The sequence below is a fragment of the Henckelia pumila genome, chromosome 1 (assembly GCF_033568475.1).
Source record: "Henckelia pumila isolate YLH828 chromosome 1, ASM3356847v2, whole genome shotgun sequence".
NCBI classification, from domain to species: Eukaryota; Viridiplantae; Streptophyta; class Magnoliopsida; order Lamiales; family Gesneriaceae; genus Henckelia; species Henckelia pumila.
The window spans coordinates 114,832,615-114,847,055 of NC_133120.1; the positions used below are offsets into that span (position 1 = coordinate 114,832,615).

At 33.6% G+C, this 14,441-nt stretch overlaps 1 protein-coding gene across 2 annotated transcripts; it reads left to right on the forward strand.

The window, feature by feature from the left end:
- The first annotated feature begins 9,515 nt into the window (after positions 1-9,515).
- On the forward strand, positions 9,516-13,805 carry LOC140875366 (DEAD-box ATP-dependent RNA helicase 45-like). 2 transcript variants are annotated; one of them, XR_012148423.1, is made up of 3 exons: positions 9,516-9,655; positions 9,829-13,500; positions 13,681-13,805. XR_012148423.1 is itself a non-coding variant. In XM_073279036.1 (2 exons), the coding sequence occupies exon 2, from the start codon at positions 9,899-9,901 to the stop codon at positions 13,223-13,225; it is 3,327 nt and encodes a 1,108-aa protein (XP_073135137.1). In that variant the 5' UTR covers positions 9,516-9,655; positions 9,829-9,898; the 3' UTR covers positions 13,226-13,735. The 2 variants fall into 2 exon arrangements, 1 of the variants encoding a protein (XP_073135137.1); XM_073279036.1 differs by having other exon boundaries at positions 9,829-13,735.
- Positions 13,806-14,441: the final 636 nt, after the last annotated feature.

The following is a 14,441-nucleotide window of genomic DNA, read 5'->3' on the forward strand; positions in this document are numbered from 1 at the left end:
GACCCGAGTTGCTAATCTTATCTTGGGGCAATTTAACATTAATAACAACTAATCAAGTACTAAAAGGAAATTAAAAACCAAGAGCTAACCAAAAAAAAAAAATAATTTTTTTTTAACAAACAGTGCCTCGCTCGATCGGGTGAACTCGTCCGATCGAGCGAGCTCAAAAGTATCAGCTCTCGGGTCCAAGTATTTTTGGCCGCGCTCGATCGGATGAACTCGTCCAATCGAGCGAGCCCAAAAATACATTTCTCTGTTTTCTGCAAGAACAGGCCGCGCTCGAGCGGATGAACTCATCCGATCGAGCGGGCTCTAAATTTTGGAAATTCTGCTGCAAACACTTTGCTGTCAAATGAGGAACATGAAAACATCTAGTCTTGTACAAGCTACAAAATAATATACATGCTATCTCATATCCTCTTATAAACTTCCATACACATGATACACAAGCTAACATGTATTTGACAACATTATACAACGTTCTTGTATCATTTCCAACATGTTTAACCACTCAAAGTACAAGTAGTTCTGCTACAACCCAAGGTCTTACATGCTAAGACTTTATCTCGAGCTATCCCTGTCTTTTCTAACCAGCTCCTGCCCCACCTATTGCCATGCACACATACAAAACAAAGCAATAGCCGGATACCTTCGGTGAGAATAAAATCCCAGTATAAACAACATAAAGTGCGAGATAATAAACGTGAATGCAAGGCATGTGTTAAAAAGAGGCTATCAATTTGATATCAATAGGATAATAGTTCTTGGGATCCCGAGGAAATAAAATCTTCAACGAACACCAACTCACCCAATCGAGGTGAAGTCAAATACTTTATTTCCTCTGACTTTGGTGCAACTATAGTGAGTCTTCTGGCTCTGAAAGTAATTCTACATTTCGTGCCACTCAACTACAGTTCTCCAAACGTCAAATGCACTCTAGGCTTTTCAACCCTCTGTGCTTGTCAGGCTGGAGTTCAATATGAATGCAACATAATCTGTATGCATTAAAGACTATAAACTATCTTGAACATATAAGCACATAAGCACACAAAGCATCAAAGTCATCTAAATCACATAGAATACAAACTCAAACAAGTATGTGATTAACAAGGAAATACTCAAAACAATAGCTATTTCGAGTGTTCTATCCCATCTGAATTAGCTATCATTTATACCTTTCAATGTCGAGTCTGACAATGCTTCAAATCTAAAAACATAACATGATGAACATATATTAAAATCTGCTCAAGTCATGGCTACTTGCTCAATGCAACAACTTCAAACCTTCTTCAAATCCTTCTCGGTTCGAATCAGAGATCTCGAGTTCGGCAACTTCGATATAAAGCTGAGAAATAAAATGTAAAGTGACTAACAAGATCAGATACAACTCAAACCATGCTTCTTTCAATCAACAATATCAAAGTCTTGACATTTTTCGAATCGACGGCATAACGGCTAAAAACCAGCAATCCAAACGATATCCAAATCAATCTACCAATCCATACCAACCATAATTTTCAACAAAACATCAATATATATACACGTTCAGCAACATATCAGAATTGATATATTTCGAATTTTGCTTCTAAATTCATACAAAATCCGAACGACAGTCTTTTTTCGAACCGTCTGCGAATACATAACCGGTACTAGCTCAATCACATATATAATCAAAAATAAGAACAACCCATCTTCAACATAAAAATAAAATCTGATAAAAATGAATGAAACTTGTACCAAAACTTAGCTCTCGGAGCGGTGATCGGAGATATATATTTATTTCGAATTTCTGACGATCGGAGCACGAGATATCGAAGCTTTTACGGAGCAAAAATGACGTGAGGTTTGGAATCTGATCTTCTCCCTTTTCTTTCTGCTCTTCACGTGAAAAATGGTTGAATATAAGTGTGATTTTAGATATATATTAGCTAAATTACAGTTTAGTCCCTGAACTTTTGGCTATTTGCGATTCAGTCCCCGGAAAAGCGATTAATTCAATTTCAATCCTTATTCATTTAAGAATATTAGAATTTAATTCTAAACTCTAAATATTCCCAAATTAAATATTCTCGGATTAAAATTAAATAATCCGGGCCTTACACATAATGACCAAGGCTAGTAGGGATGATAAATCAATATGTTTTTTGTAAAACCGTGATTACGAGAACCCTATGTACTCAATGATAAGATATGATCACCATAATTACATGTATTTCGTCACTCCAAAAATGACAAGTTTTTATGATATGTCTCTGCATTCAGTTTCAAGTTTTATATACGAATTTTGTATGCATTTTCTTGCCGAATTTTTAGACTCACTATACTTGAATGATGCAGGTAATGATGTTCTTGATGATTTCATGGACGATTATGGAGTCGGACATGAAGAGGAACAGATGGTCGGGCCGGTGAGAGATGCATGAGCGCTGAGTCATTTGAACCGTTATTTGTGCCCAAGTTTACTTTTATTCTAGGGGAAGGAAAACAAGTTTTAATTATGCTATTTGTTGGTTTTGATACAAGTTTTACTTATTTTAATGTTGATCCTTGTTGGCATTGTTGTTGAGAACTATTTTATCCATGTTTGTGAACAATTAAACATTTTATTAAAGATTTTTATTTTTCCGCAAATTTTTTCCAACGTTTTAGAGTATGTATGTTAGTAGCGTTCTTGAGTTTTGGGACGTTGCAAATTTGATGTGGGCTAAATTACAATATGATTACGGTCATACCGACTTATCAAAGTATAAGAGATACTAGTACTCGAGTACACGTGTTGCGTGCTTATATAGTCCATTTTTATAACGAAAAAAATTAGAGAACACAAAGTTATAAGATCGTGGTTACAAGTAGTAAGAGAATTTTTGTCCATCTATTAATTTGAGCAATCTGGCTATTCTAAGGAGTTCATATATTATTATAGAAGTGTAGATATTATACAAATATAGAGATAGAGTAAGAAATTATAGAGATAGAGATTAAGAGATAGCATAAGACTGTAAGAGATCATGAAAATTTCATTCAATATTTTATATTTTATGAGACAATCTCATGAGGATTTTTGGGCAGTATGTTCACGGATTCAATATCAAATATGTTTATATTAGAAATGATAAAAATCGCCTAGTTAATATAGTCTGTAAGTAACTATAATAAGATAAACAATATTGGACAGACCATAAGATAAACAAACACATATTAAGTTTTGATAATGACAAAAAACATCTGGACATGTAAGAATATGTTGGGGATCGGTTGTGTGTCTAGAGGGGTGGTGAATACACACTCTAAAGAATATTGCTTTTATCGTGATGAAGTTAAGAAGATGTTAGTCCTGTCAACTGGTTTTCCTTAGCTTCTTAGATGAATAAGAGCTACTAAGATTAGTGCGGAAATGACTCTCACTAAACTAGAGGATAATAATGAAAATATGATATGATGCAGAAATGTAAATTTGCACAAAATTTTTTCTGGATTAAGGGGGAAATGTTCTTAAATTCAGATGTTACCAACATCTCCGTCAACACCTCTGCTTTAGATTAAGGGGAAGATGTTTTTAAATTCAGGGGGAGATTTTTAATTTAGGGGAAGTCTTGATATGAGCTAAACTGATTATATGTGTTTTGTCCAGAAAGACAAAAAGGGAGAGATTGAAGTGAATATTTATTTTCTAAAATCACTTAAGCGTTAAAAAAATTTATTCAAGCCTTTTAGCTTTCTTGGACTCAAAGTTTCAATAGAATTATTTCTTTAGTTGATAAGATATGATATATTGTACACTTATGATATTATTTTATATTTTTCATATCTTAATCTCTTGTTACCTAATCTTTGTAGATACACTTTTGAGACGAAGGAAACAAGATCATGCTAATTTTGGAGATAAGAATCCACATCTACATGAAAGCAAATCATGAGGATTTTATAAAAAGGCGTGGAGGCTTGCACGAACGAGGGAGAGTTTTGAGAGCCGAGATTGAGATTTTGAGCGAACAACTTTGAAGATTCTAAAGCTCGGATATTCGACCTCGTCCGTATTAATTCACTTAATTGAATTTGAAGGTTTTGAGAGCATAAAATATTGGATCGTTGTTGTTGTTCTTGGTTTTAGTCATCAAGGATCATCTCCTTACTTTGTTTTCTTATTCTATTTCACATAGAAATTTTTTAGGAGATTTTTTGTTCTTTATTTTCTCTCATGTTTTGAGAAAATTATATTTTTTTACAATAATTCACTAATTTTAGGGTTTTATAAACCATTTGATTATTTTTCAAGTGAAAATTTTGTCCTGAGGCGTTGCAATAGTATTTTATACTCTTGCTTAAATATTTGAGTTGGTTGCTTATTTATTTAATTCACGTTTTTAATAAGTTTCTGCTGCATGCATGTTATTGAAGATGTTGACAACACCTAGTAACAATATCTGAATATGATTTTATATGTAACCTATTATTCCTTACATAAATAATATTATTTATTATTTTCAAAATAATATTAATTAATAATATTTTTATAATAAATAAATAATAATATTTTTATTAATAATTTTATGAATAATAATAATAAATAAATCATAATACTAATAAATAATAAAAAATTATTATTATTAATATAATTATAAAATAAAACTATAATTATATATATATATATATATATATATTATAATATACTATTATAATTATATATGTTAATATTAGTTTAAATAATCTAAATATGAAAACTATTTGTATATAAACATGGAAACGAGAGATGAGAATGACTATTTGATCCAAAATTGATAGAATGACTATTCCTATGTTCACGGGAATAACCATTTCAATGGTAATGAGAATTCGGAATTCTCATTCTAATGGCAAAACCAAGCACGTGTATAAGGAATGAGATGAGAATACTCATTCAATTGCCACCTCATTCACTCGTACCAAACATGTATTAAGTTTTAAGACCACTTAATTAAGTATTTTATAAAAAAAGTTTTTATAAAAAAATATATACAATGCAATATTTTTTTAAAAAAATTATTTTTTAAAATAAAAAATAATACTTACTGTAAGGCCCGGGATTAATTAGAGATTAATCCGAAATTTAATTTGATTTTAATCCGTGTATATTTAATTTGGGAATATTTAGAGTTTTGATTTAAATTCTAATATTCTTAAATTATTTAGGATTGAAATTGAATTAAAATAAGGGTCGAGGACCAAATTGCAATTATTGAAGAATCTAGGGACTAAATTGCAATTTCTATTGAAAGTTATCAGATTTGTTTTGTTGATTCAGCATGTACACGTGCATGATATTGAGAATTCAGAAGTTTTTGAAGCAGAGCCCGTCTTTCTTCCTCTTTTCTTTAGAAAGTTTGATTTTCGAATTGCCATAACTTTTGTTCCGGTTGTCCGATTTCGATTCCGAAAAGTGTTCTGGAATTCTTACGACGAGGGCTTCGATCTCGTGTAAGATTTATGTTATGTTTTATGGATTTCGAAATTGATATGTGGCAAAGATCAGATTCTGAAATTTTGGAATTGTGCTTGGTGTTCTATCGTTTGAATATGCAACACCGGAATTGATGAGCTTATGTTATTGTGTCCAAATATGATCTCCAGCTTATGATTGTAGAATATAGCTATTTCAATGACGATTTGAATGAGTTATATCAGCTGGTTTGTGAAATATATCTATAAGTTTGAAATGATATTGAAAAGAGAAATGATTTCGAAGTCGGGATTACGTCGGTTACCGAATTGAAATCGTTACGTCGTTTAATCGAGTTTTGGAACTGTTTTGATAGCCGAATTCTGAGTTGAAGTTGTTATTGAGATGTTATCAATGTTATAGTATTTTTCTTATTCAGTTTCAGTTGAGTTTGAAGGCTTAACGACACAAGACGCCGACTTGAACGAACGAAGAAAGAGTTGAGGTTTGAAATGCGATTGATTGATGAATTCTTGATGGTTTTGACTCGTTTCTGAAATGATAGATTGTTATGAAGTTTGATATATGTATTTTGATTATATCTCGCAGATTTGAAGAGTTCAGAACCTCAATAAACGAAAGTATAATGACGACATCGCGAAGTAGGGACTTTGAAACTCAAGAACGATTATCTTTGAGTTGGCCCGCAAAAATCATATACTTGTTTATGTTTTGATTTGATTGTGGCATTGTCGATCCATCTCAGGTAGTGGATCTTTAAATTTGAGTTGATATGATGTTATATCGAATTGAATCTAAGCCAAGGTTGCGGTTAACCTTATTTGCGAGTCGTTTACGAATTCGTTAGATGGATATCCATGTCAAGATCATTTATGAATCTTGATGGCTTCGAAGTTATGTGAATCAATTCGTATTTAAAGTGTTTGAGTACTCTATTTGTTGAATCGAGTTTGAAATAGAGTTAATATGATTTATTTAACGCTTTCGATATGTTGGTTATACTGAGAATTATATCTCACCGGAGTTTATCCGGCTGTTGTCTTGTTTTGTATGTGTGCATGACAACAGAGAGGGCAGGAGCTGATCATCGACGTCATTGACAGCTGGGAGAGAGTCTAGCACGTGAGGGCTCGGGTTGTAGATGAGGTCTTGAAATTTAGAAGCATGAAACTTTGGTTTAGTTGGTTTTGGAATACATGTATCAAACTTGAGATAGTTTGTGTCGTTGTCGTTTATCGTTTCTTTAGTGACTTGTACGATGTAATAAATACATGTATAGATGCTTGACCTTGTTTATATTAATATGCATGATTTGGATCTTTTATATCATGTTTTAGACTTTTGATGAATTGGAAGGAGTTGAAGGGATCAAATTTGCGGACAAAGAGCAGGGCAATTTTCTGCTCCAGGAAGCGCCCCCGCGGTCATTTTTGACGGCTCGCGCGCAGCCTGGAGATTAGCCTACTGTTTTGGAAAAAAACAGGGGCGCCCCGCGGTAGTTTTTGGCGGCGGGGGCGCACCCCTTTTTGAAAAAAAAAAAAATTTTTTTTTTTTTTAGATCTTTTCTTTCCTTATTAGTTTAATGATGCTTATTCATTAAATGCCCTTAAAATTTAAGATTAGCAAGCCGAGGCCCCACACTTACCCTCTCACTTATATAACTAAACATACTCACTCGATCAAGAAGACATTGGTGGAGGTTCTCCCATTTAAATTGTGCTAGTATGATAGCTAATATTTAGCTATATTTTAGCTAATTAGATATATTTTTTTAAAGGTTATTTTGTGGAATTTATAAGTTCTATAAAACAAATTATAAGATGTTAAAATTTATCCAATGAATTTTTTTTAAGACAACTTATAAGTTGTTTGACTGTTTATAAGGATTTTTTTAAAAAAAAATTATTTTAACATTTTATTTTTTCAAAATATCCTTACATTACATGTTTTCATAAATCTTCATCATGTTCTCCATCAATTAAATATTATTTTAAAACTTTTTGCCAAATAATATAAATTTTTCTAAATGAAAATGTAAAATAGTTTTTTTTTGAAGAAATGTAAAATAGTTTTATTTGCGTAATATAAGTTCATTCTAACTATTTTCATATATGTATAATTTTTTAAATTACATTATATCATTCAAGATAATTTTAATAATAAAAAATAATAACATCTTTGAATTATTTAAATAAATTTATCGAAATAGTTTAGCATCATGACTGTTTATAACTTCTACTATAGTTTTTTTTTGGGATAATTCCCAATTTGGTCCCTTATTTTAGACCTCGTTCTTAATTTGGTCCTCCATTTTTACATCGACCCAATTTAGTCCCTCGATTTTTGTCGTTTTTTTGCAATTGGTCCATCCGTTTAATTAAACGTCAAAACGAACGGAATGACCTGCTAAGCCGAGGGACTAAATTGGGTCAATGTAAGAACGGAGGACCAAATCAGGAATGAGGTCTAAAATGAGGGACCAAATTGAGAATTATCCCCCCATTATAGCATTACTTTTGACTAAATGATTTTTTTATCAGTTATATTTATAAAAATATTGTTTACCTAAATAAAAATATTTTATAAAAATTCAACACATGCCATATTAATATTATTTTTTAAAATTTAAACAAATAATAAAAATTCTCGTTTATATATAATTAAAATGCGAAAGTTTAATTTAAAATTTAAAGTATACTTAGTAAAAATAAATAAATATTTGTTAACAAAAATCAAAATTTTACAAAATAAATATTAATGATGACAATATGTTTTAAATATACATTTTTTTCAAACATAAAATATTTTCGAAATGAACTCATCTAGGTTTGTTAATATAATTGAAAACCTTCATAAAAAATAATAAAAAGATATTTTTATTTATGTTAACCAATATTTTTATAAATATATCGATCAAAAAAATTTCATTTAATGACTTTAATTTTTTATTTTCGTCTCCTTAATAATTTTTTGGATGGACATCAAAAACGAAATTTAAAATTAAAATTTATCAATTTTGAGAAACAAAATTCCACATTTATAATAAATAAATTATAAGTTTATAAAAATATTTTTGTGGATTTTTTTATCTCAAAATTGATAAATTTTAATTTTAAATTTTGATTTTGATGTCCATTTTAAAAATTATTAAGGAGACAAAAATAAGAAAAGTAGAGTCATTAAATAAAATTTTTTTGATAAATTATATAAATATTTATAAAAATATTTCTTAACATAAATAAAAATATATTTTTATTATTTTTTATTTTATTTATTATAAATTTTATTTTTTAATTACAAAGTTGTTATATCAGTTGTTGACTTATTTTAATTTGTTTGAATTTATTAAAGGTTTTTCAATTATATTAACAAACCTAGATGAGTTCATTCGAAAAATATTTAATGTTTGAAAAAAAAATGTATATTTAAAACATATTGTCATCATTAATATTTATTTAATTTTGATTTTTATTAACAAATATTTATTTATTTTTACTAAATATACTTTAAATTTTTAAAATTAAACTTTCACATTTTAATTATATATAAACGAGACTTTTTATTATCTGTTTAAATTTTTAAAAATAATATTAATATGGTATGTGTTGAATTCTTATAAAATATTTTTATTTAGGTAAACAATATTTTTATAAATATAACTGATAAAAAAAATCATTTAGTCAAAAGTAATGCTAGAATAGGGGGATAATTCCCAATTTGGTCTCTCATTTTAGACCTTATTCCTGATTTGGTCTTCCGTTCTTACATCGACACAATTTAGTCCCTCGGCTTAGCAGGTCATTCCGTTCGTTTTGACGTTTAATTAAACGGATGGACCAATTGCGGAAAAACGACGAAAATCGAGGGACTAAATTGGGTCGATGTAAGAACGGAGGATCAAATCAGGAATATGGTCTAAAATGAGGAACCAAATTGGAAATTATCCCGTTTTTTTTTTTATTTATTAACTTCTACAATAGTTTATAAATTCTAAAAATTTATGTTATTTTTAATAAATTTAACCAATTATACACAGCGGCTAAAATAGAATAAAAAGCAAGATAAAAAGCAGAGGACATATAACTAAAAATATCACGGAGACGAGTTCCAATCGAACGGAAGGACAAAAGGGGACAGAGCCTTCTCCTGCTTCATCCAACGATACGATTCTAGGGTTTCCAAAATTGCTCCATACAGAAGAAGGCTTAGCTAAATCAGGTTTGGGCTCCTTATACATCGAATTCTTAGTACTGGAGAAACACTATGTTTTGGTCTTAATAATCACACTATGATTCATTCATGAGTCCATTCTTTGTTACTGAGTGTCTTGTAAAAGTCGATTTTTTATTTTATTTTATTTTATTTTTATGTTGAGTTGTGATGTTTTACAGGATCCTGTGTTCTGCGTTGAAGACTTGAATTTGAAGTCAGGAATTGACCAGTCTGTTGAGGATCGATCCAATGGAAGAGCCGAAACCTCGTAAATCGAGGAGGGATGCTTCTGAGAAGGAAGAAACGAAGAAAAGTAACCGTGATAGAGAAGATCGAAGTTCTGAAAAAGACAGGAATAAGGGCAGGCATGAGAAAGAAAAGAGTGATTTAAGTAAGTACAGGGAAAGAGACATGCACAAGGATAGGCACCGTGAGAAGGACCATGAGAGGACAAAGAGAAGGAGTCGGGACGAAGAAGGAACCCGAGGCAAGTCCAGAGGGAGAGAAAAGGACTCCGAGGAGTTGGAGTTAGACAAAGAGAGGGAGAAAGCTAGGGATAGGGATAGGGCACGAGAGAGGGAAAGAGAAAGTGAGAAGGAGAGGGAGAGAAGGGGGAGGGAGAGGAAAAGGGAGAGGGACAAATACAACGAAAAGGATAAAAACCATGATATGTCTTCTAGGTTGCACAGCAGTAGTGATGATGATAGGGACCATGGAAAACGGCGCAGGAAAGAGGAGGATTACAAAAAGAGAGATGAAGTGAGTAACAAGCAGAACCGGCATAGGGATGGCAGTCAAGAGAATGACCAACGGAAAGAAAGCCATGAAGAGTCAGTAATCGTTGAAGGAAACTCTCGGGAAGAAGATCTTGCTGAAGAACAGAAGAGACTGGATGAGGAGATGGAGAAACGAAGAAGGAGAGTACAGGAATGGCAGGAATTAAGAAGAAAGGAGGAACTTGAGGTGCAAACACTTGGAGGATCAGTCAATACAGATGAACCCTTGTCTGGAAAAACATGGACCCTTGAAGGGGAATCAGATGATGAAGAAGCAGCCCCTGAGGAAAAATCAGCGATGGATGAAGATGAAACTGTCAAGCATGATATTGAGGATTCCAATGGGAAGTCCGCTGATAATGAGAATGTGTCCACACCTGCATTGCTGACTGATAATGATCAAGCTGCTGAGGATGATGAAATTGATCCATTAGATGCTTTTATGAATTCTATGGTGTTGCCAGAAGTTGAGAGGCTACACAATGCAGTGGAGTCTTCCAACAACTTGGGTCCTGATGTGGCTCAAACAACTGGAAAACAAAACTCCGTTCAATCTAAAAAAGGTACAACCAAAACCATGGGAAGAATAATTCCTGGAGAAGAGTCTGATTCAGATTATGGAGATCTCAAAGACGATGAAGATCCTGAAGAAGATGAAGATGATGAAGAATTCATGAAACGGGTGAAGAAGACTAAAGTTGAGAAGCTTTCTATAGTCGACCATTCAAAAATTGATTATCCTTCCTTTCGGAAAAACTTTTATATTGAAGTGAAGGAAATTAATAGGATGACTACCGAAGAGGTCACAACATATAGGAAAGAACTAGAACTGAGGATGCATGGGAAGGATGTCCCAAAGCCAATCAAAACTTGGCATCAGACAGGGCTATCAACTAAAATACTGGATACCATTAAGAAAATGAATTATGAAAAGCCAATGCCTATTCAGTGTCAGGCCTTGCCTATCATAATGAGTGGTCGAGACTGCATTGGTGTTGCAAAAACAGGCTCTGGCAAAACTCTAGCATTTGTTCTCCCCATGTTGAGGCATATCAAGGACCAATCTCCGTTGATGTCTGGAGATGGGCCAATTGGGCTCATTATGGCTCCCACAAGAGAGCTTGTACAACAAATCCACAGTGATATCAAGAAGTTTGCAAAGGTGATGGCTCTCAGCTGCGTGCCTGTATATGGAGGTTCTGGGGTAGCCCAGCAAATTAGTGATTTGAAGCGAGGCACTGAGATCGTTGTTTGTACTCCTGGTAGAATGATCGACATTCTATGCACCAGTGGTGGTAAGATTACAAATTTGCGTCGTGTCACTTACCTGGTCATGGATGAAGCTGATCGAATGTTTGATATGGGTTTTGAACCGCAGATTACTAGAATTGTCCAAAATACACGACCAGATCGTCAAACTGTGCTTTTTTCTGCTACTTTCCCACGTCAAGTTGAAATTTTGGCACGCAAAGTGTTGAATAAACCTGTCGAAATACAGGTAGGTGGGAGAAGTGTTGTGAATAAGGATATAACCCAACTTGTTGAGGTGAGACCTGAAAGTGAAAGGTTCCTTAGACTCCTAGAACTACTTGGAGAATGGTACGAGAAAGGAAAGATATTAATATTTGTCCATACACAAGACAAATGTGATGCTTTGTTCAAGGATTTGATTAGATCTGGGTATCCATGTCTCTCACTTCATGGGGGAAAGGATCAGACAGATCGTGAATCCACTATTGCTGATTTTAAAAGTAACGTGTGCAATTTATTGGTTGCTACAAGTATTGCTGCTAGAGGTTTAGATGTGAAGGAGCTTGAACTAGTTATTAACTTCGATGTTCCTAATCATTACGAAGACTATGTTCATCGTGTTGGTAGAACAGGACGGGCTGGTAGAAGAGGCTGCGCTATCACGTTTATATCTGAGGAAGATGCAAGATATGCACCAGATCTTTTAAAAGCCCTAGAATTATCTGAACAGAGTGTTCCTGATGATCTTAAGGCGCTTGCGAATGGGTTTATGGCAAAGGTTAATCAGGGGCTTGAGCAAGCCCATGGAACTGGTTATGGTGGTAGTGGTTTTAAATTCAATGAAGAGGAGGATGAAGTGAGGAAAGCTGCGAAGAAAGCACAGGCAAAAGAATATGGCTTTGAGGAAGATAAATCGGATTCAGAAGATGAAGATGAAGGAGTGAGAAAAGCAGGTGGTGACATTTCTCACCAGGCTGTCCTCGCCCAGGCTGCTGCTTTTGCCGCTGCTACCAAAGCAAATGCTGCTCCAGCCCCGACACCTATCTCAGCAGCTCAGCTCATTTCAAATGGTGGATTGCCTGTTTCGTTGCCTGGTGTTCATGGTTTGGGTATTCCTGCAGCGGTCCAGGGAACTGGACTGCCTGCTACCAGCAATGATGCGGCAGCTAGGGCAGCTGCTCTGGCAGCTGCCATGAATTTACAGCATAACCTGGCAAAGATTCAGGCTGATGCCATGCCTGAACACTATGAAGCAGAGTTGGAGATAAATGATTTTCCTCAAAATGCTCGATGGAAGGTGACACACAAGGAAACTCTTGGCCCAATCTCTGACTGGACCGGGGCTGCTATTACCACCAGAGGGCAATACTTTCCTCCAGGCAAGGTTGCTGGACCTGGGGATAGAAAACTCTACTTGTTCATTGAAGGCCCTACTGAACAATCAGTCAAGAGGGCAAAAGCAGAACTCAAGCGTGCCTTGGAGGATATCACTTCTCATGCATTATCGCTTCCAGGATCAGCACAACCGGGCCGATATTCTGTTGTCTAAGAGCAAGTGTTGCTGGTCCAGATGCTGACAGATTTTCTTTTTTCATTGGGCTTTTTGAATTGAGGCTGATTGGTGTCATTGGTTGCCCACTTGTACTGTAGCTCCTATTACGGAAATTTAATAGATTATTTATTGTGAGAATTCCTTATTTTCTGGTATTTTGGCGATTTTTTTCTTCCCTTTTATGAATCAAAAAACTTAGCTGTAATTTTGTATGCAATTGGATTTCATGGTTTCGATGGGTGGACTGCCGAATCTAATCAATCCGTTTTCTGGTAAGAAACTTGGATATTTTTTCGATTTCTTATTGGAGATTGAACCTTATTGGGGTTCTGTGGTTAAGTTGTTTTACTCGGTCTTGATTTCATTTTTAAATCAGGAAATGCATTGTTGATGACTTTTTAATCGTTTATCCAACATCAAGATTTTTACTTTGCTCGCTTACTCCTGTGTAGGTACTCCGAATGGTTAGTAATTGCTGGTGCAACAGGTAAATTTATCTCCCAGCTTGGTTGGTATACTGTGGAAACATTATTCAATGGGTTTGAAGAATGTGATATTGTGACATGGAGTCCAAGATATTACAGTTTGAATTTGGTAAATACCATTATAAGAAGTTCAAACGGCTAAAAAAAGTTGTTGATGAAGACCGAAACATGCGAATGAATAGCAAACCTGTAAAATACTCAAACTCCTGAAAATTAATTTGATGGGATCAGTCTGGCTAAAAACATTTCTTTAGTTGTCTAGAGACTTCAATATAGTTTCTCAATATACTTGACCTTACTGGTTATAAGGTAGTATTTAGGTAGTGTTTGGAAGAGCTTTTAAAAAGCAATTATCTGCTTTTTGTTAACAAAATTTTGAAATTTTGTGTAATTTTGTTAAAAAAAAGATGAAAAGTATTTCCTAGAAGTTCTCCCAAACACTGCTTAGAAGAGTTTCTAGGAAACACTTTTCAGTTTTTTCGTCACAAAATTTCCTAGAAGCCTACCCAAAGTCCAAACACTACCTAAAACAATTGCGGTAATGGCAATTGCATTGCATCGCCTTCATATATTTTTCAAAATTGAGGCAAATCTCTTGTAAGAGTACATGTTTAAAGGTACAAATGAAAGTTCAAGAGGTGTTTTCTTTTTTTGTAGTCAAACCTATGGTTTTGGTGCAAAGGTTAAATTTCACTGCAACAAAAAGAATATTGAAGACTTGTGTTTTC

Bases quoted from the DNA above. Each gene is read 5' to 3' on its own strand.
- LOC140875366 (XM_073279036.1), top strand. From the start codon at position 9,899: ATGGAAGAGCCGAAACCTCGTAAATCGAGGAGGGATGCTTCTGAGAAG.